This window comes from Lutjanus erythropterus, chromosome 23 (assembly GCF_056507025.1).
Source record: "Lutjanus erythropterus isolate fLutEry1 chromosome 23, fLutEry1.hap2, whole genome shotgun sequence".
In the NCBI taxonomy this organism is placed as follows: Eukaryota; Metazoa; Chordata; class Actinopteri; order Lutjaniformes; family Lutjanidae; genus Lutjanus; species Lutjanus erythropterus.
The window spans coordinates 6,974,072-6,994,913 of record NC_139339.1 but is presented as its reverse complement, the minus strand read 5'-3'; the positions used below and the strand labels follow the sequence as shown (position 1 = coordinate 6,994,913).

General features: G+C 41.0%; 1 protein-coding gene across 1 annotated transcript in view; it reads right to left on the bottom strand.

Annotated features, from left to right (window-relative positions):
- The window catches only part of col25a1 (collagen type XXV alpha 1 chain), a 232,752-nt gene that overhangs the window by 91,923 nt on the left and 119,987 nt on the right, over positions 1 to 20,842 (bottom strand). The window contains 2 exon segments of the mRNA XM_084711919.1: positions 2,234 to 2,260; positions 18,987 to 18,994. Of these exon segments, the coding sequence (XP_084568045.1) occupies positions 2,234 to 2,260; positions 18,987 to 18,994 (35 nt within the window).

Genomic DNA, 20,842 nt, shown 5'->3' with positions numbered 1-20,842 from the left:
ATCGTCTTGGGTGGGAGGAATGCACACAGTTGTTTTTCATTTAATTAAAACTGCAGATGAAGTGGTTCACATGGGAGGCACGTACATGCATCTAATCAGCAAGGCTCGGTTTGTCACGACTGTCACAACTGATGCTTGACAATCATCTAAATCTGGTTTTAGAGTCACGCTTATGGCTTTTATTCTTCTTTCGAGGACACCAAATGAGAAATCGTACACTGTAAAAGTGACAAAGTTGAACTCAAATGTCAAGGTAACTTACTGCAATAGATTTGAGCCCAACTCAAACTCTGAATTTTTGAAAAAGTTTTACCAAATACTAATCTTTTGTTGAGATAATTTACTGTCTTATATTTCCATAATTATTGAGTAAACTCATTGAAGGGAAAGTGAATAATGATAATAATTCTTTTTTTTTAGATTTTTTTTATTCCTAAAACTCAAAGATTCAAGTTTATCTAAAGAAGAAAAGTAAATTATCTCAACTGAAGAGTATAGGTCAGCAAAACCTTTTTTAAAGATTACTTCAAAACTTGAGTGTGAATTGGACTCAAAATTAAAAAAAAAACTATAACTACTAAGAACTATTGCAGAAAGTTGCCTTTAAATTTTGAGTTGTTGCAGCAATTTTTTTAAAGAGTGCACTGCTGATTCATGACAGACAATAATCGATGTCATTCCACACCCCACACCACTAGAAATCAACAGATTTCATACAGTGTGACTTGATGCAGATGACAACTGTTCTCTGGTTAGGACTCCCACGCTATTTCACTTTATGTCTTGTATTTTACAGCACAATAATCCCTTATACCTCATCGATTAATGCCCAAGTTGTTGCTCACTTCATATAAAATATGAATAAATACTTAATCTATTCATTGCTGGCCTGTAAAACAGAAGAGATCTTCCCCAGTAGCACTTTAGAAGCATGCATTTTAAGTAATTTGTTTCCATTACAAGCGGATTAAGGCCCTTTATCAACTTTGGTGAGAATCGAGGGAACTCGTGGTTTTAGTCTTTCAAAGCAAAGGCACGGGCACACATTTGTCCCAGAGTCCTGCAGACTTATAAAGAGACAGTGTGGTTATTTTGCATGCTCCACTGCTGTTTTATGGAGGAATGCTCAGCGAGGCATTTAAGGGCTCCGACTTGGGCTCAGGCTTTCAGTCATTAATGTTCTGTGCTGTGGATTTGTGAACAACAGGAGAATTTAAATATTCAGACTCAGAGACTTAAGGTCAGAACGACTTGAATGGGAAATATTACCGCAAACGCAAAACTGACACTCCTTATGGACAAATTAACTGTGAGTGGAGAAAAAACAAACGCTTTTTTTATTATCTTGACCTGCAAAAATGATGGGCTGGATGAAAGGATAGACTTGTATACTGGAAATTAGAGTATTTGCTTTCTACTGAAAATTATATAAGAAGATTGATACCACTCCCATGTCTGTACAGTAAATATGGATCCAGTTAGCTTAGCATGAAGACTTGAAACAGAGGGAAACATCTACTCTTGCCAGACAGATTTTATTGCCTTTTGAAAGAGGCTGCTTCCAGTCTTTTTGCTAAGCTAAGTGAACCGCCTGCTGGCTCTACCTAAGAGAGCTGTCAATCTTTAAGTCTCGCCAAAAAAACATATTATACAGATGCATTTCCCCAAAATTTTCCCAAAGTGCCCAAGTTTTGCTTTGAAGGAGCAATGTGTAAGATATGGCCACCTATCAAAGGTAACTTTGAACTGTGGTTGCTAGCTTCCGTTAGCTCCGTTAGCCCTGTAGCTAGCGGCCGGTTAGCTTAGTCGGCTTGAGTCTGGCTGGAACTGGGAGCCAGAATATTTTCACATCTAACACGGTGGATTAAGGATTTACTTTCAAGCAAACCAGAGTTGGTGACTTTTGAATAGTGGAGAGACAAACCAAGATGTTTTTGGAGAGTTTCATGAGACAAATTAACACGGCAATAAAGCTCATCTTAAATCAGTAAAAGAGAGAAACTTGAATTCATAAGGTGTACTGTTAATTATGACATTTAAAAGAGCTGAAATTAGTAGCTGGTTAGCATGCTAACTTCAGTAGATATCTCTGCAACAAAATAGATAGACATCTTTGACAGATGATCATAACCTGCTACACATAGAAAGCCTTGCCATTTTTTTTTACACATTGCGCCTTTAAACAGATGAACACAATACAAATGAATTTTAAAAAAAATGTTAAATGACTGACCTTGTCACCCTTTGGACCAGGAGGGCCCTATGAAGAGAGAGAGGGAAAAAAAGAGATTGTTCAAACTTTTTCACAACACAAGAATAAGAAGAAAATGACAAATTAAGTTCCATGTGTGAGTAATTTGTAATCCTTCTGCTGCCACGGCACACTGGTAAGATACATTACACCAAAAACAGTGTGACCAATCATGTGAGCAATAAACATAGATTCTTAACAAGGACTGAACAGCATGAACTTGGAGGGAGGAGCAAAATCGCAAGATTAGCAAATTGAGTTTTGATGAAACGAACATTTGGTACTTTTTGACATCTCCGAGTTTCAACATTTGATTAAAATGCCCTGTCACAGTGTGGGAACTGGTACCTTATGTATTGTAGACGGCAGGGCTTATACAAACATACAATTAAAACCAAAAAGAGGCCCAAATCAAGTCCATGTTTACTTAGAGGATCAAATCCAGCAATCTCCAACCAAGTATTGGCAAGCACATTGTAAAAATGTGCCCTGAACAAGAGGAACACTTCTTTTTTTTTTCTTTTCACAGCAGTTTTTGTGAGGCAGTTTTTGTATCCAACTTCTGTCAATCAGCAGGCGGGGGCTCCTGGGTGGGCTCCGTGAAAGATCATGGGTGAAGTAGAGGGTTTGACAATGAGGTGTGCATCCATACACCGCTGGAGCCTAATGAGCTTGCGCTCAAAAACACTATTTTTTACCGTTCGAGTTGAAGGATGGAGCCCTGTATGCTGGGCTCTCTTTCTCCCTCTGAGGTTGCACTTTTGGAAAACGCTAGCTTTGGAAAAATCAGTATTAGATCAGTGTCAGAGGAGTGACTAACTGACCACCCGCTCAGCAACAACGTGTCTGAGCCCCTGTAAAAACTGGGAAAGATTGCTGTGCCATGTTCTGTATACTCATACTGATCGGTGTTTCACATGAAACGCTATCTGTCAAATACATTTCTTAGACTGAAGTACTTTTTCTGACTGTAAGATGAAATCTGTATATAAAAACAGGGAATGTATTACAGAAATATAACTTGCAGATGTTCTCCAAAGCGTTCGGCAACCACGGTGAGGTTAGGGTTAGGACCTCTAGCCTGTTGCACCAGCTATATGTAAGATCTTGTAATGTAAAGTCCACACTCATGATATGTTAAGTCGTGTCTTTATTTGGTTGCACCACGGAGACAGAGTTCATACAAGTTACTCTGCCATAAAGTTCCACACTGAACAGAATATTGTCAGAGATCATTTTTATTTTTCTCCTCCTCTGACAGGAGCTGTGTTAATTTTCTGTGTTGTGTCTCGTGCCTAATTAACTTTGAACAACTTGTCCAACAGCACAACTAACTTTGAACCTCTTTTTGTGTGTGTGTGTGTGTGTGTGTGTGTGTGTGTGTGTGTGTGTGTGTGTGTGTGTGTGTGTGTGTGTTTTTCAGTATGTTTCAATGAGAAAAAACAGTGGCGTCAATGATATTTAGCTTGGAAAGATGTGAAAAGTAGTGTCAGTTGCTAGGTAACACATTCAATTTTATAAGCTGTGTATTTTAACCTGAGATAAGATAGGATGAAGTAAGATAAGAAGATGGAATATAGGAGATAGTTAGGATTTGCTCCTGTAATACCAGCTTGGGAAAAAATCTTAGTGTTAGATTCTTCCTATTTTAACTTGAGACTTAAGATAAGAAGTTTCTATAATGCAGCCTCTGATCTGAAACTTCCAGAGTCAGGAGATCTGTGCATCTTTCCTAGTATTGTCAGGTTTTGTAACTGCTAAAAAAAAATGTCACGTACATCCTCAGGTAAAAGGAACAAGTTGTTCACCAGTGCAACTACAGTAATACGTAGCTCTGCGGCGGTTCTTTTCCAGGGCTCATACTGGTCAAACGTGATTTGTGTCCAAAGATATCAGACCCGCAGGGAAAAGTACACTGACACTAATCCATAGATTGATGACATTAGTATAAAACCCGTGTTTGGAGTCTGTTCCTGCGAGTCCATGCACCAGTGACCCAGAATAGCAGGCTTGCAGACACAGACGGGCTTCCACTGCACTGGCACACAGAGCGCAGTCTAAAACTGAAACGCTCCAGAGGTAGTCCAGCAGTTTCCCTCTGCCAATTTCTACCACACTGCTCCAGGGGAAGTGAGTTGTAGCCTGCTCAGTGCCTATGGACATTATTTCTGATGCATAGTTAACTATCCGTAGCTTTTCGTTTATGTATAGCAGCGTGTGTGCCCAACTGGATCTGCGCTGGGCCCAAATTGCCTCAGCCATCAGGTTCACATGAGGTACAGCGAGCTGGTGTGGTGCATCATCCCGTTTATTCAAATGCGAGGCGACTGTGCTCGCATCAACAAGTGCAGACAAACTCTGATGGGAAATGCAGCTACCCGCGCATCTATAAGAGGTTGGACCCGCTGCCTGTTTGACTGCCCTACAAAGAACCACAACACACTTGTAAACACAAAATGCACCATTATGAAAACAATGTTTCCGATTGCAGTTCCCCGGAGGCAACATATTGGAATCAAATGCGACTTTTACTTTTATAATGATGTAGAGACATTCCAGAGGGGCTAAATAAGTTTCCAGCGTGTTCTTGAAAATGGAAGGCAGCTAAAGAAAATCAGTGCAGGCCTTTTGTTGCAAAGGAAAATTGCCTTTGGACAATACAAGGCTATTGACAAGCTGTTACTGCAAACATATGAATGGCTGCAACAAAAGAAATCCACAAATATACACACTGCAGCAAGTCTGGTTAATGTATTATATCTGGCATTGACAAATACAAATAGTTGGCACGCCGAATTACTGGGCTAAATGACTGGGCACCATGAGTTTGTGGAAAGAAATTAAAACTCAGCTTTATATGATTTGGCCTTTCAATAAATCCAGATTGTTTCATGATAAGTGCAGCAACATAATGAAACCTGATCAAGTCCATGTTGAACTTCCTTAATAGGGAATGTCTATACTTTGTTTGTGAGGGAATTAATAACAAAATTTCCACAGTAAATAAGACAAACACAAATAAGTTTGATGAACCAGCCAGTGGTACCAAAACTTTTTGATGTCCCCCCACATGTCAGATAAACTCATGTAACCCCACCATTAATTTCAACCATTCATCTATTACTTTTAAACGATTACTGTAAGTGTTAATCTTTTACTTTTGCCTAATGATAACCATTAATTTCTGCTGTGTATTCTATTTAGCGATTTATTCCTTTAGGTAGTTACTTCCACCATGATCCATCGCTCTTAGATAACTGTTTTAACTAGTTTTCACATGTGGTGTTCCTGTATTTCAGTTTGTTTGTTTTCTCAAATTAGTTAGCACTAGCTAGCTCAGTGGTGCTAACGTTACAGCTCAGTTACATCCCACGCTGTCACAAACAGTAGCCTCTCGTCCACGAGCAGATGCAGACCTCTTTTCAAGAGGTGATACAGATGATGCGCATAGTTAAAAAAAAGATCCTATATGAAACAGACATATAGGACACGTTGTGATTGAGTTGCTATGTGTTTTTTGGTGACAACCTCTGACCCCCAATCAGGCACTCATCTGACACTGACTGTGAATAAATCTGCTTGTCAGAGGATCCAACACAGGCTAGGCTTCTACGTAAAATGGACACAAGGCAAAAATAGCCAGTGGTGAAGCCAAACTGAGAACAAAACATCGTTAAGGGCCAAGTTAAACGTTTTGGGAGAAATGTGGTGTGAGACAGAGACAGTGAGAATAACGCTGTCATGGGCTTTACTGCTTGTAAAAAGTGCCAGAAAACAATAGCTTTCAGTAGCCTCAAGCTATTGACAGCTGCAGGAGCACAGGTGCTGCACAAATTGAGAACACAACTGAGTGACAACTGAGGGACTGTATATATGTGTGCATTTAATCAAGGGTGCAGGTCAGGTCGCAGGACTTATATCCACTCTTCCGGAATTGACTTGGAGATGATTACAGGTAACGGTAACCAGTCTTCTGGGGTGAACCATCCTTATAAACTACTCCAAAGTCTTTCTGCATGACCCCAAGACGTCTTCACCAGGATAAAATCACCACTGATTGGTACTCAGGGCACTGAATAATGCTATCAGGCATTTAAGCTTCATATGACGAGTGATGTTTTAATGTTTTCGTGCCTGTTAAACTTGTTCAGTCACATAAAAATATCTGGTACTACACTCAGCAGCATTCACTGGTAGATTTATTCTTTAACAAGTGCGATGCCGCTTTTGACACACCTCACCATATCTTGCCCAAAAACCTTGTTCATTTTCCTCTTCCATCTGGCTGTAAAAGCATGTGGAAATGATTTCTCTAGAGTCTGCACCTGCTCATTATACGGCCCATCATTTGCACATCACTTGGACAGACAGCACCCACTGGAGCTTTTCCAAAAGGTTTTAAACCGGTATAGTGAGGGTCTTTTATAGAGACTATTAAACAGCTCTCCTGCAAAGACTATTTCAAAGGAGAGAACTGTACTACAGTAGAGCTGCAGCAGGTGTCTGTTTTGTCAGGCAGTCTCTGCAGCTCTGTGGTTTCAGTCTGCCCCAAGGAAGGTTTCTAATCAGCACCTGTGTATGCTTTTCACATCTTTTTACTGCTTCTGCTCTGGCTCTTTTTCAAAAGCAGTCCTTCCAGCAGGTGCTCCGGGGCTCATCAGGCCGCTTCTGTTTGATCAAACTTGCTCAGCAGAAAGTCATTTTCTTGAACACGATTAACCCTCTGTAATGCCTCTCTGTTGCCTTCAACACCTTTACACTCAGATTACACCAGGTTCTTGAATGGGCACATGCATATCTAAAAAAAAAACTGCTATGCAGAATGGTCCTTAGGCGAATAGTTTGATCTTTTTGGAAACACAATTCCTGCTCTTGCCAAGAGTTAGATGAAAAGATTGATACCACTTTAATGTCATTAAGGGAAATATGACACTGCTACAAGCAGCTGGTTATCTTAGCTGAGGGAAATAGCAAGCCTGGCTTTGACCAGAGGTAACAAAATCCTATTACTTTGCAGGACAGTAACTGTCTGATGTCTTGAAGTGTCTGGACCCATCTCTGACGTTGTCCAGCACATAACCTCCTGTAAAGCCACAACTTTCCATTTTTTTCAGCTCTGTACTGTAGACATAAGTATCAATTTCTCTTGTAACGCTAAACAATAAAGGCAATAAGCCTGTCCCTTTAAGGAATTACAAACACTGTAACCCTAAATGTGTTTGGATTTGGCCGTGACTTTGGTGGACAGACATTAGTTCACTGTTACAAGAAAAATTATTACCCAGAAAACCTCTTTAAGGATTCGTCCCTGTAAGTGACCTAAAAAATAATAAGGATGTCCGTCGTATGTGTGGCGATGAGCAGAATGCAGTTGCCCCAATGCAGCAGCTTTATATCTACTGATTGAAAATGACACATTTCACATTGATGGTAAGCCTCACATCTTCTGCTACTTAACGCTGGGCAAACTCATGTCAAGCCTCCATCACGAGATGATTTGTAACAGAACATCCTGTCTGCATGATATTGTCGAGTTTATGGCGGACCACTGGATCAGGATTAAGCTTTTCTCTATCCAGATACATGTCTAGCTTCGCAGCCGAAGCCAAACCGTGACCACCGTCTCCTGCAATGGCCTGAATGAGCTGTTGGTATGAAAAAAAAAAGTGGAAACCCCTGCCACCTTTAAAACAGAGTGGGGGAGTCTGCAGGGAGATATAAAACGGCAAAGAGAGCCAGGGCCAAACCCGCAAGCAACATGAACATTGCTTTTCAAATCTGACAATGTAAGTTACTTCACTTCATATTATAAAGAAAAAATATATAATGTTCAATAAAATGATCCTGGCAGCGAGGTACACTTCATATGTGGCTCTGATTATAAAGACGTGAAAATGCACAACTACTTTTTCTGGTCCTCTGTGCTGGTCTGTCTTCGATTGTACGGAAGAAGTACAATAAGAATTTATTTTTTATTTTGTCCTGATTGTGCTTGTGTAGATCTTTGTACTTTTAAGGACATTTAATTCCAACCAGCCGATGATATAGTTTCTTTAGATTCATATTTCATGCCACATAAATTATTCATGCACCTCTAAGATGCTTCTGCGGCTTTTCATCAGATCGATTATGAAAAACAGTTTTAAGAATTGTTAATAGAGTACCTTAATATCTATTTAGAGTTTTTATGCATCACTTTTCTTTCAGATTGCACAGTTTAGATGGGGTATGTAAAATATGTGAGTGTAATGGGATTCCGCAGGTTGATTTATAATCTCCACTCTTATCTAATTTCCACATGGTTGACTTTTCTAGGCAGTTAAATGCTTATAATTCATGTGACACAATAATCTAACCCAAATCCACTTTCTAGATGTTTCCAGAGCTTTCAATCCCATCTTTGTCAGTGGATGAAGTTTGTTTAGTTGTCAGCTCAGTTGCCAGTGCATGACAAAAGTATGGACCACTGGACACGTGATAAAGGTGGAGGGGGGTTCACTGGATCGTCTTTTGATCGTCCTTGAAGAGCCTTGAAATGCACTTAGATGAATTTTGCAATAGAGCTCTGCTAGGGGCAAAAAACTCGCTCAGCCTCTGAGATGTGCTCTGGCTTTGATGCGTGCTCTCTCTGATACAAGCAAAGCAACATGATCCAGCAGCAAATAAAGTAAATAAAGATTCATTGCCTACCTTTCTGTGCACTGCACATGACCAATTGGTGTGTTGTTTGTACTGGTAATTAAATCAAAACTCTTCCAAAATACACTTTACTTAAAGCACTGGCAACTTTTAGAAAGCCACATTCCAGCTTCTCCACGGTCAACATGCATTTCACATGGCAGTTAACTGCCACGTTTATTGCATGTGAATAAATGTGTGTAGGCCTAATGCATGTGAATTAAGTGCTTTGTGTAATATTTATAATATATTCTAACAATATTTCATAAATTGGCCCGTGTGCTCTGCTTACATAAAATGTGCAGAGTGAAAGGAGAGGAGTCCATCCTGAACCTGGTTTATTAAAAAATAATGGCCAGCCTGAATGAACTCAGCATTTTTGGGGCCTACTGGGTCCCAACAAGTTTCCAGACCTCTGCTTTACTATGATGTGGAGTAGCGTTACGCAGCACAAGCTTTTACAAGTGGGTCCCCGTTTTGTTTGTGTTGAACAAGGACATCGGTGCATGCAAGTACGCAAGCAATGCAAATCAATTTTCTGCCACCTGTTTCACTCTAATCCACTGATTTGAAAGTTGGTGAGGGTAACCTGCAAATAAGTGCAGCAATATGCCCGTATCAATGTTTACTGAACGCACAAAATATATTTGTTTGTTTACCAAAAGACTCCACAGGACACTTTTAAGTGAAGATATTTTTTTGAGGAGAAAATCTGACATTGTCATCCCTTCCGTGATAATGGTTGGTGAAAACAGATGCTATTGCTGTAATGACGGCGCTCTGCAGCTGTGGAGGACTGAATTTCCCAATGGCCTGTGAAGCTGCCATCAGGGATTTCAGCTAAATCTGTCCTGAGTGGGCCAAACTGGTCAAAACTCTTTACAGCACCAAGTCACACACCGTGTCATTGATATTAGTGAAAAATAATTATATTTTAGGAAGAAAATGTGTTTTGGGTTTTCCTCTGATGTCCTCTAGCTTCTCTGCCTCGACTGTGATATACAGAGATTGAATTTCCTGATGAAAAAAAGCACAGGAGCTTCAGACCATTGGGAGGAGGAGGTTTTCAGGCCTGAGGCGAGGGGGTGGCAGCGGGGAATGCTGACAGGGAGCAGAGCCGCTGTCATGCAACAACCTGAGGTGGGCGAGTGGGCAACAGAAACAGCCTCAACATCATGGCAGAGGTCAAGAGACACAAGATGATGCTGACAGAGGAGACTAAGAAGAGAAAAAAAGAGAGAATGACCAAGCAAGACACTGCTGGGCAGGGGTAAATGTCAGACTGGCCTTTTGTCATTGGTAAGAAGGCTGCAAGACAGACGCTGAGCTGGCCTTCTTGGTGTTGGACTATTAAGTAATATTAACTGGCATTGTATGTCTTGTTGTTGCACTTGCTTGATGTTTGCATAAGGTTACTTTAAACTCTTATAGACATATAGACACATAGAAGTCAAGACACTGAATACCCATTCTTCACATTCCTATTCTCCTATAATTTACCCAAAACATGATGGATGAAAGCTTGACAGTGTTCGCCTGGCTGTGCAACGTGAGGCAAGGGGCTGGCTCGCGTCCATGGCTTTAGCTGTTGTTGACATGAGCGAAGTAATTCTCGTGGGTTTGGCTGCAAGCTGCTGGTACAATCTTGTGAAACAATCCACCAAATCCAACAAGATGCAAAAAGTCAGAAATGGGGGATGTGTATTGTAACCTCTGCCTGGACTCTGCTGTATTAGTTTTCATCACAGTGACCTGTTAAACATATCGAGGTCCAGAGAAATCAATCCATCAAATGGAGCTAATATCCTTGTCGTAGGACCTGGGCCAACGGGGCTGGCAGCGGTTGATGTAGCCCTTACTGCCGGCCACATGGATCCAATCATCTCACCCTGGAGCACTGGCATCTCTGAGAGCGCAGGCCAACAACTACCGCTTTTACAACCCCTTCTTTACGGGCATACGGATTTCTCACACAGCTACACAATATTAATAAACATGTGTGTACACAGGAAGTTAGGCAAAGCAGTCCTCCAGGCACCGAGTGTTGACAGGGAATGAATGAGTAAGTGAGGAGGGGGGCAGGTGAGGAGTGCTGCTCACCACAAAAGTGGGAGGAGGGCCAAAGTAAAAGGTCTGAAAGGACTAAACCCTGACTTACGCACTTCACACAGTAAAGTGATGCATCATGTTTGCCTTGCACTGAAACTAAAAGGAGTTCTAGATATCACAACAGTCTGGATCAAGTTTAACCTAGCTGATTTATAGGAATTTGACGTTTTGGCAAATATGCTCATTTGCTTAAAGTTAAATGAGATTGATACCACTCTCATTCTGAAATTAGCAACTAATTAGATTAACAATAAGGATGGCTCATTTTCACATAACCATTTTGACATAAAACAGTAGTTTAAATAAAGGTGTTAACAATGATATTAATTAAGGTACTGCTCCATCCAGGTCAGACAGAGTCACGGTGCTGTTACTGTGCATGTTGGCTCACTGGAAAGGCTCTGATTAACTTTTTTCCATACAAATGTGTCGGCTTGGCTTCAGCCCAGCATGCATCATCCCAGATTTACATCTCCATTACAATAGGACTACCTGCTTATATGAGCAGTTCTCTTTCCAAGTGGCTGTACATTTCATTTACTATACATTCTTTGAAAAAGAAAGTCCACAGAATTTTGTTATTTAAAAGTAGTTATTATGAAGCAGGAAAAACAGGAAATGTTGGGTTTTCTTCAGCATTAACTTGCACGATTTATATTCATGAAACAGTAAAATACAGCAGATACCTGAAAGTACAAACATCGACACGGGAAAGAAACTAAACTCCAAACCACAAAAATTCAGTTAGAAGCTACAAAGGTACTGAGACTTGAACACAGACACTTTTAAAAACTTCTTTCTCTCTGGTCTCCTGCACAGACATGAGCTGAGTCTAGAAAAATGCACTTTGGCACGACTTTAGAGATGGTCATTCTTGGATATGACTCGGCCAATCTTGGCATGTTATAACAGGTAATGGAAATACTCATTAGTGTGGCATTGTTTGACTCGGCATGGCCAAATGTGCCAATGGAAAAAAGGAATGGGACCTTAATTCATATCATTGGTAACACCTGTATTTATCGTACTATCTCATATCTATATGGCTCGCGTGAAAAGGGTCTATTAGTAGTGAGGCAACCAGTTTGTCACACTCTGCTTCAGACATACTAGTAGGCTACTTTTGAACACACTAATTAACACATCCAGCACATAATGCAATGAGGTGTTTTTAGGCGTGATTCTTTTTGCTCTATGGAAGAAACAAATGCAGCATTCATTCTCTTGCAACATTTCCCATAAACTCTCTACTCAGTAAAGGTGAAATGTCCCATCTGGATACACAAATATAATCAACCGTCCCGATGCCAGAATGGAAAATAGTAGCAAGGCAACTGCAAAATGCACATTTATCCATTTGCAGTCAAAAGCATGATGTGGGCACCATTGGAGATGAAATCTACTCAGTTTCAAACTTGCACAAACCTGGAACAGAGTTAAAGACATCCAGTAAAAATCATATATCTATATGTACACCTCCATCTGTTAGTTCTGCATGGGAACCCTCAATCATATTACCGTGGGCCCCAGGGGAATTTTTTTTTTTTTTTTTTCAAGGCGGGAAACTAATGGAGGACAGGGATGTGAGTAATCAGAGCAGAATGGGCAGGAACGGACGACCACAAGTGGCTGGTGCTCGTCGGGGGAATCTGGACGCAGAGGTTAGGCAGGGATAGGAAAACCACACTGGAAAACTGACTTGGGAATGGCATCTGGTTCCCATATCCACAGTGTATCACAATTAGCCGGCATAAAATGACTTTAATGTGTGTGTATGTGTTTGTGAGTGTGTGCTTGTTTTTAAGTGTTGGATGTTCTTGTGGGAGCAGGGACGCCATGAACGCAGGAAACTGAAAGTGATAGTGTGACTGGTTATAAGCGAGAGATTGTATATGTTCAGTGTCAAGATGGAGACGATTCTGATAGTCGGGGGAAGGTCTCGTCATTCCTGAGGAGGGGAAACATTTAAACAGCTTCACCCAAATTGTAGGCATAAAAAGCCAAACATCCAAGCCAATTTTTTTTCATGCGCAATACGTAAGCAAATTTCTGACCCACAAAATTCTTGTCGTGGATATGAAATGTTGAATAAGGGACAATGTTCCAGTTGGAAAAGTATTTCTTTCACTTCTTCTGTTGATTCAATTAGAACCACATTGTGGCAGGTCTACATTTCTCATCATTTGACGTTATGAGTTGGAGGAAAATTCCTCTCAATCAAAAAGCTGTCAAGCTCTTTCTTAAACAGTGAGTATTGCATTCATGCTGTGTTAATTCTCCTTCCACGCAAAGGTAGTGACAGTCAGCTCCCTCTGTGAGTATTCAGCCGGCTCAGCCAGCCAAAGTGCGCTATTGACTGCCTCAAATCGCTGTGAGTAAATCTTACGGCTGGCCCGGCCGCTGCTTCTCATCAATCGCTGACAGACAAGTGGCGCTGATGGGCACAGTGTGAGCAGAGGACTGACGTCTAAAAGGTCAAACTCTTAATGTTGTCACATCCAGTGATTGTAGGGCTCCTCAGGCACCACTGTCCTTACGAGCCCAAATAAACGCTGTCATGTCAGATAGGTCCAGTCGCAGCTCTCAGGGGGCCTCTTCAGTGCCAAATCCTCTGTGTGTTCGTTCTTATGCCCTCCGTTGTGAAGCACACACAGAGGGCACAGTTTCAAATGCGCTATGTTGTGAAAGTGTTAATGGACTTTTTCTGTTTTAAACTGACAGCATGCAACATATAGGACAAAATGCCTCTAGGGCAGCTAAATGTCCAACAACATGATAAAGTGCCCTCTAGGATGCTCTTCCAATGGACAAATATTGCCAAAGTGCCTTCAAGGGTGGCCCAAAGGCCAAGACAATTTGATAAAGTGCTCTCAACAGCACCCTTCCAATGGACAAAATATGATAAAGTACCCTCTAGGGTGCCTTTGCAGTGGACAAAATATCATAAGGTGTCCCTCCAGCATGCCTGTGCAGCAGACAAAACATGATTAAAGGTCTATAGGGTGCCTTTCCTTTAGACAAATTATCATAAGGGGTCCTTCTAGTAGACAAATCATGATTAAGTGCCCTCTAGCATGCCCTTTCAGTAGCCAAAATATCACAAGGTGCTCTCTGGGGTGCCTGTCCAATGGACAAAACGTGGTAAAGTACCCTCTGGGGTCCCTTTCCAATGGACAAGCTATCATAAGGTGCCCTTCCAATGGACAAAACATGATACTGTAAATTGCCCTTCTAGCTGAGAAATGCAGTGCCATGTAGGCTGCCCTTCATGATAGAAAATTAGTTGCCTCTAAATAGTTAAATAGTAAATAGTTCCCTGTGTTTTTTTATTACAGAGGTGTAATAGTTGTTGTACTTAACATAAATAATACAAATTTTAATATAGGCTTAACAAGCATTTGGAACTGTTTCACCATAAATGTATTATAACTTCTGGTGCACTGGTGCCTCACCGCATACTGCTGGTATACTATTTTTTTATTTTTTTACCCCTGTCCCTCAGACAGCCTGAATCTGTCCCAAGCAAAAACCGTAAATTAACAGCCGTTCAGGGCAAGCAGGAGCCTCCTTCAACTCCAACGAGAGTCTCACTTCAGATAACCTGGCACCTTCTCCTTTTCTGTAGGGCAAAAGTGATCAAAGTCCAGCCAGAATATGTTTTATTAACAGGTGCGGAGCCGCAGCGCATAACAGATGAAGGATGAAGGGTGGAGGGCGCCCGGGCTCCTCTGCTTCACCCCAACACCGCCTCTAATCCCTCTAACGCGGCTGCATAATTCATATGTTGTGACAGATCATCCTCAACCTATGTCTCTGGAATCTCGGCTGATGATGCAGGGAGGTGGAAACGACTTGTCAAATACAGATACAGATGCAACCAGCGCTGTTCACCTCACCGCTAACACGACTGAACTCTTGCAGCGGCTCGTGTGCTGTGCTATAACTTGTCTGGCTCGAGACTCCGGTGCGGTGCAGCAGAGGCATGCTTAGCAGCCTGAAGTGGGTTTGATATTTCCAACAATGTATCATTTTCAAATATTTCCCCTTCCTTCTAACCAGATTTCAAAGCAGGCTAGCTTCTTTCTCTGTCTGTATAATTTTAATTTAGTATGGCATACAGTCTGCGCTAAAAAAGTACAGTCGGCAGGGTGGTGTTAGTGGGTACTCGAGTGCAGCCTCGGGGATGGTGTTTTATGCTTGATTGGTGCTAAATGGTGTGCACACACAGCGGTGGGTGCTTGGGGTTGATGTTTTGACACGGACCGCCCTTGAAGAGCCACAGGAAGATGAGAGAAGGAGATAAAAAATGAAAAGTGAAGACATGATAATTTTTGCCTCAGCTGTCATGTCACGGACGCCACTAACCTTCATGTACAGTAAAGAACATCTCTCTGGTTTCAGTGGCAAGATGAGGCAAAATGGTCTTCTTGTAAATGCTGCAAGAGTTGAAAATCACCTCAAGCCGTATCTGAAACATGTCTCTCTTAAAGTGATGGTTTGGTTTATTTGAGGGGGGAGTTGTATGAGGTACTTATTGAATGCCAGTGTATTAGCTACAGTAGATGGCAGTCAGTACGCTTCCAATTTAGGAAGCTAAGCTATGAACTGCTGTGGACAGGGTCAGCAACAAAGGGTATTTTAGCCACTTAAAGGTGCAACTGCATGTGCAAAAATGTATGGTTGAAAGGAGTTGTTTCCTTCCCACCCCAGACTTGAGGAGCCTCAGGCAGGCTGCAGGAATATTGCAAAAGCACAAAAAGCACCAAACATTGTAAACAGATGATGACAAGAGAGGACAAGTCCTACGCTGTGAGTTGTTTGTAACTGTCAATTGTCTGTCAGTGTCAAGTTATCCTGAAAACAAAAGCCTTTGCCATCAGACAGCCTTTTTCTGGCAGGAAAGCGCCGTTACATAAGCCAAATATCACTCTCTCCAAACCAACCAAACTCCATGGGCAAAATCAATAATTCTAACACGAGAGTTACTGGTCCAACACCGCCTTGATCGGTTAGTTTGCTTGTGTTATTGCGTGACTTCGGTGCCTTAAAAGCAGAAGTCACACAAACAAGCTAAGAGGTTCAGGCAATAGTGGACCAGCAACTGTGCTCTGTGAGGTAGAATTGATGATTTTGCTTATGGAGTTTTGAGAGAGCAAATTTGGCTTATATAAAGGTGGTTTCCCGTCAGAAAGTAAAAAGTAAAGCAATAAAAATATTCTAAATATAGCAAAAACTTTAGCTGATATTGATTGATTTATTTAGGCGTACCATCTACTACATCCAGAAGTACCTCATACAACCCCATATTAAATAATCTTAATATTTTTTCCAATCTGTCTGAGAGAAAGGGAGGAGATACCCAACTAAACATCACCTGACAACTGACCCCCTGATTTAATTGACACAAAAACCCAAGTGGTGGAAAAAGAAAAGGAGATGAAAACAAAGCAAATCCACTTTTCCAACACCGATCACAAGCCGCGAAAGAGGACACTGCCTGATGAGTTTTGATTGAGGAGACCTATTCTCTCTCTTGTCTGTGCAACCGCAGGTCCCCGTCTGTCTGTTCATCGGCGGCTGAGTAATGATTAAGTCACAGGAATCTGTAATGGCTTCAGCAGTGGTCGGTTTGTTTGGCTCAGAGGGCTGTGTACAATTTACGCAGTGTTCCCAGAGTTATGGAGGGAGCTGTTGAATATTCATAGCGACATGTCCCCTGCCATCCCCCGGGTGGGCATACCAAATGAGAAACCACATGAGATCACTTACTACTGTCTCTTTTTTAGGGAACTGGCAAAGGGTTTTTTATGTCGGAAACAGATCTGGTCACCATCGGGTGAGTCATTGTCAGATCATTGCATTTTTTGAAGACTTGTCTGTTTTTAGAAATGCAGTCAGTCATCTAGACTTTAGTTTTTTTGGTCTGTACTGTAAATTATAGCCTTTTTTGGCTTCATGCTGTATGGATTCTGCTTAAAGGGACAGTTCACCCAGAAATCAAAGGTACATATTTTTCCTCTTACCTGCAGTGCTTTTTATCCATCTATATTATTTTGGCGTGAGTTACTGAGTTTTGGAGGTATGTCAACCCTCTCTCGCATATAACGGAACTAAATGGCACTTGGCTTTTGGTGCTCATAGTGCCAAAAACTACATCTGAAAAACCTGACCTGGTTACTCAAGATAACTGTCAGACCTTATTTTCTGTGGATGTGTTTCATCACAGAGAGGGAAACATGCAGGGGCCTGAGATATTGTTGCATATGTTTGCACGTGCATCCATACACATCATGGCTGCCTCGTGTATCCTGAGACCGTTTGGAGTGATGATCGTGCACATGCTTGTGTGTGCTTCTGTATTTAATGTTTTATTGATATTCATCCTTATTTCATCCAATTGATTTGCAACAATTTACTGTGCAACTATCACCAGCTCAGAGCATAAAGTTACCTGAAAAGACAGACATTGCTGTTAAGTTTTTTTAATGTATTTTTCTGCCACTTTAAGCACCACAAGCAGCACAAGTTCCATTACGTTCAAGAGACGGCCAGTATCTCCAAAACTCTGCAACTCAGTCTAGATGCAGGTAAGAGGAAAAATATGTATTTTTGATTTTGGAGTGAAATGTCTCTTTAAACCTTTGCCTACAATAAAAACAGGACCCCCACCAAACATTTACAGCACCTTCTGCTCCCTATAATGACTTCATCAGAGAGTGATTTGCTGGCCACAACTGGAACACTGGCAGGTACTTACTGTTTGTGCACTGGATTTACTGTGTCACACCCAAAGGAACAATCCCACAAGTACGGTCTTACTGGCAAATCCAGCTTTTCGGGGACAACACTTCTTGGGCTTCAGTTGGCTCTTGAGACATCTCACAGTAAGATTTTATTTGTCAGATGTAAGGCCTGGCCAGAGAGGCTGAGAAGTGAGACCACCTGCACTTACTTACGTCCCAGAACCCCAGGAGCGAGTGTCTGAGAAGGCGCTGAGGATTAACTTACAACTTTTACGGCTCAGTCGGCACACGCTATTATACCTATTCAATCACACTTGCCTCTGGACTATAAATAATTTTAACAGAGCACACAAATACAGCGCCCGCCTGACCCCGGTTACACGGCGGACTGTCACAAGCCCCGGTGCTTATGTATGTATGGGTTTGTCTTCATCTGTGGGGAAAGTTTTCCATCTGTTCAGGGCAGTGAATCTGTGATCACCCGGCGGTGTAATGAGGTGAGATAATCTGTTCGGGTACAGGGAGCTGGCAGGGCCGGAGGCTGGTAGCAAGGATATTACAAACCAGACTGCCCAAATGACAGGGAAAAGGCTCCCCATTAGGGGAAGGCAGGGATGAAGAGATTATTTTAATAATAGAGTCAGACTGTGAGGTACAACTGAGAAGCAAATTTATCATAATCAGATGTCTCTTACATCAGTTGTGAAAACAGTTTTATACTTTTTTTGTTTGTTTTCCAACTTTTTAACCTATTCAGAGTTCAATATTTTGCATCATACTTAAAGGAATAGTTCCACCATTTAGGAAATATGTTTTTTGCTTTCCTGCAGAGAGGGGATACCAAAGCAGCAGTTGAATTTAGCTTAGCATAAAGACTGGAAATAGCTAGCCTGGAAATCCACCTATCAGCACCTCTAAACTTCAATAATGAAAACAATATGTCATATGTTTGTTTAATTCGAACAACAAACAATGTAGCTTCTTAGTTTACATACAGACAAGAGTGTGTTCTCCTCATCTAACTCTCAGCAAGAAAGATAATAAGTGTTTTCCACAGAAGGTTTAATAATTTAATGTGATTTTATGGTTTTATGCCTACATTTCCCTTTCAATAGTAGCCGGGCTGCATCATGCATTCGTGTTTTACTGTTTTTACCTTCCCATGGTTATCACAGTTGGAGAAGATGTGAAGCAGGCATACTTACAGGAGGTCCTGAAAGAGAAAGGAAAAAAAAAAACTTGGTTAGTGTGTTTTCAATCAAGAGATCAAACAGATTCAGATCATCAATGTTCCACTGAAACCACATATCCAAATAACTAAGATGGGAAATTAGACACTTATTATTTCTTTAGAAAGGAACACTTTCATGAAGATGCATCTCTTCCATGATGCATTCACTGGCTCCGCAGAGCAGACAGACACACTTTATTATAACCACACCTTCGATATCGAACAATATCATTGTGATAAGGATTCCTATCTATTTTCCATGCAGTCGTCCTGACAATGGCCACCATATCTAGTGATTACATTTTACATTTCTAAGTGGCTGTAATTTCACTGCAACAAGGGGTTGCACGCTTGTTAAAAAATCCCCCCACGTTTTTGTGAGGTGACACTCGTCTTTTTTCCAATTACTCCTGCTCAAAGGACTGTGTGCCAACGCACTTCAGGGCTCCCCAGAACCCTGCAAATCATTTTAGGTCTTTAGATTCTTATTAAAAAGGTACCCAGCTGCTTTAACCCTGAAAAAAGGTTCTTTTTTTTTTTTTTTCTTTACAAGTCCTATGTCCTTGAACTGTTCTTCTTCATGACCAGGGTAAAGTGCAAATCGCTGCAGCAGCTGGAGCATTTAAGGAGCCGTGTGTTTGAGGCTCGCTGGGCTGCACTTCTGTAGCGTTGTTTTATGGATCGTTGAGTTACAGTAGACCACTTAGCTTTTAATAAACCTGCTGCACTGTGTGTTTTTTGACATGTCCCACTGTGTCGAATGTCTCAAAGAAATTCTGTGATAAAAGCAATATGCTGCTACCTATATAATTGCCACCTCAAAGGTACAGACCTTCAGATTTTTTTTAATTTTATAGCCTTAGTTAGACTAAAAACATTACTTGCTGGAATATAATAAACGTAAAACTAAATAGTCTGTGACATAACGTTAAATAATCCACCATCAAAGCTCCAGCTTCATTCAGGCTGACTTTCACTTTCTGTTCTCACGCTGGCACCTCTAGTCATTCCCTCCACAGTTTATCGCTGTCCTGCTTTTGCCAGCCAGCGTGACAAAAGACCGTAAAGGTTACTGAGGTCACTGCATTGGGTATGTGATCGCTCACATGATGATGAAAACTGTTATTATGCTCTCAAAATGACATAAAGGTTGCAAAGAAGCTGCAACGGGGCTTTTAAGGTCACATTTTTTCAATAAGAGTGGTTTATTTGTGGTCGTTTTGCAGACACTAATAAGACGTAACAAGCTGTACTTTGATCAAATTAGATGAAAGGTAGAAACATGTTTTTTATTAGTTAGTTTAGACCTTTTATTAGACTTTCTTAGAGGGCACTTAGGGACACATTAAAGCAGAACAGTACTGTGAACTAAAGTGTATTGTTGTCCAGTGTTAGACTCTTATTAGATGTTATTAGAGACACATTAGAGTAGAACTTTACTGTAAATTAAACTAAAATCGCATATCTGCTACTCCTTCATTTAAAAGCAATATGTAAACCAAATCTACCAAAATTATAGAGGCAGAGGAATATTTTGTCTACGGGTGACTGACTTCACAAACTTATTGTGATATTATAGGCAGATAATGTAATTTGATGAAAGTAGTAGAAAGTACTGGACAAGAAGAGAAGAAACTGTGAGGCAGATTATGATTTCAGTTTAGTTTACAGAACAGCTCTGTTGTAATATGTCCCTATTTATCCTCCTATTAAGGGTCCAATACCGTCTAAAAAAGAACTGTTTTGCTGGATACAATAAGATAAGTATGGTCTGTTATTTCGTATTATTGTATCGTAAAATGTCACCACGGTTGTTGCAAAAAAAGGAGC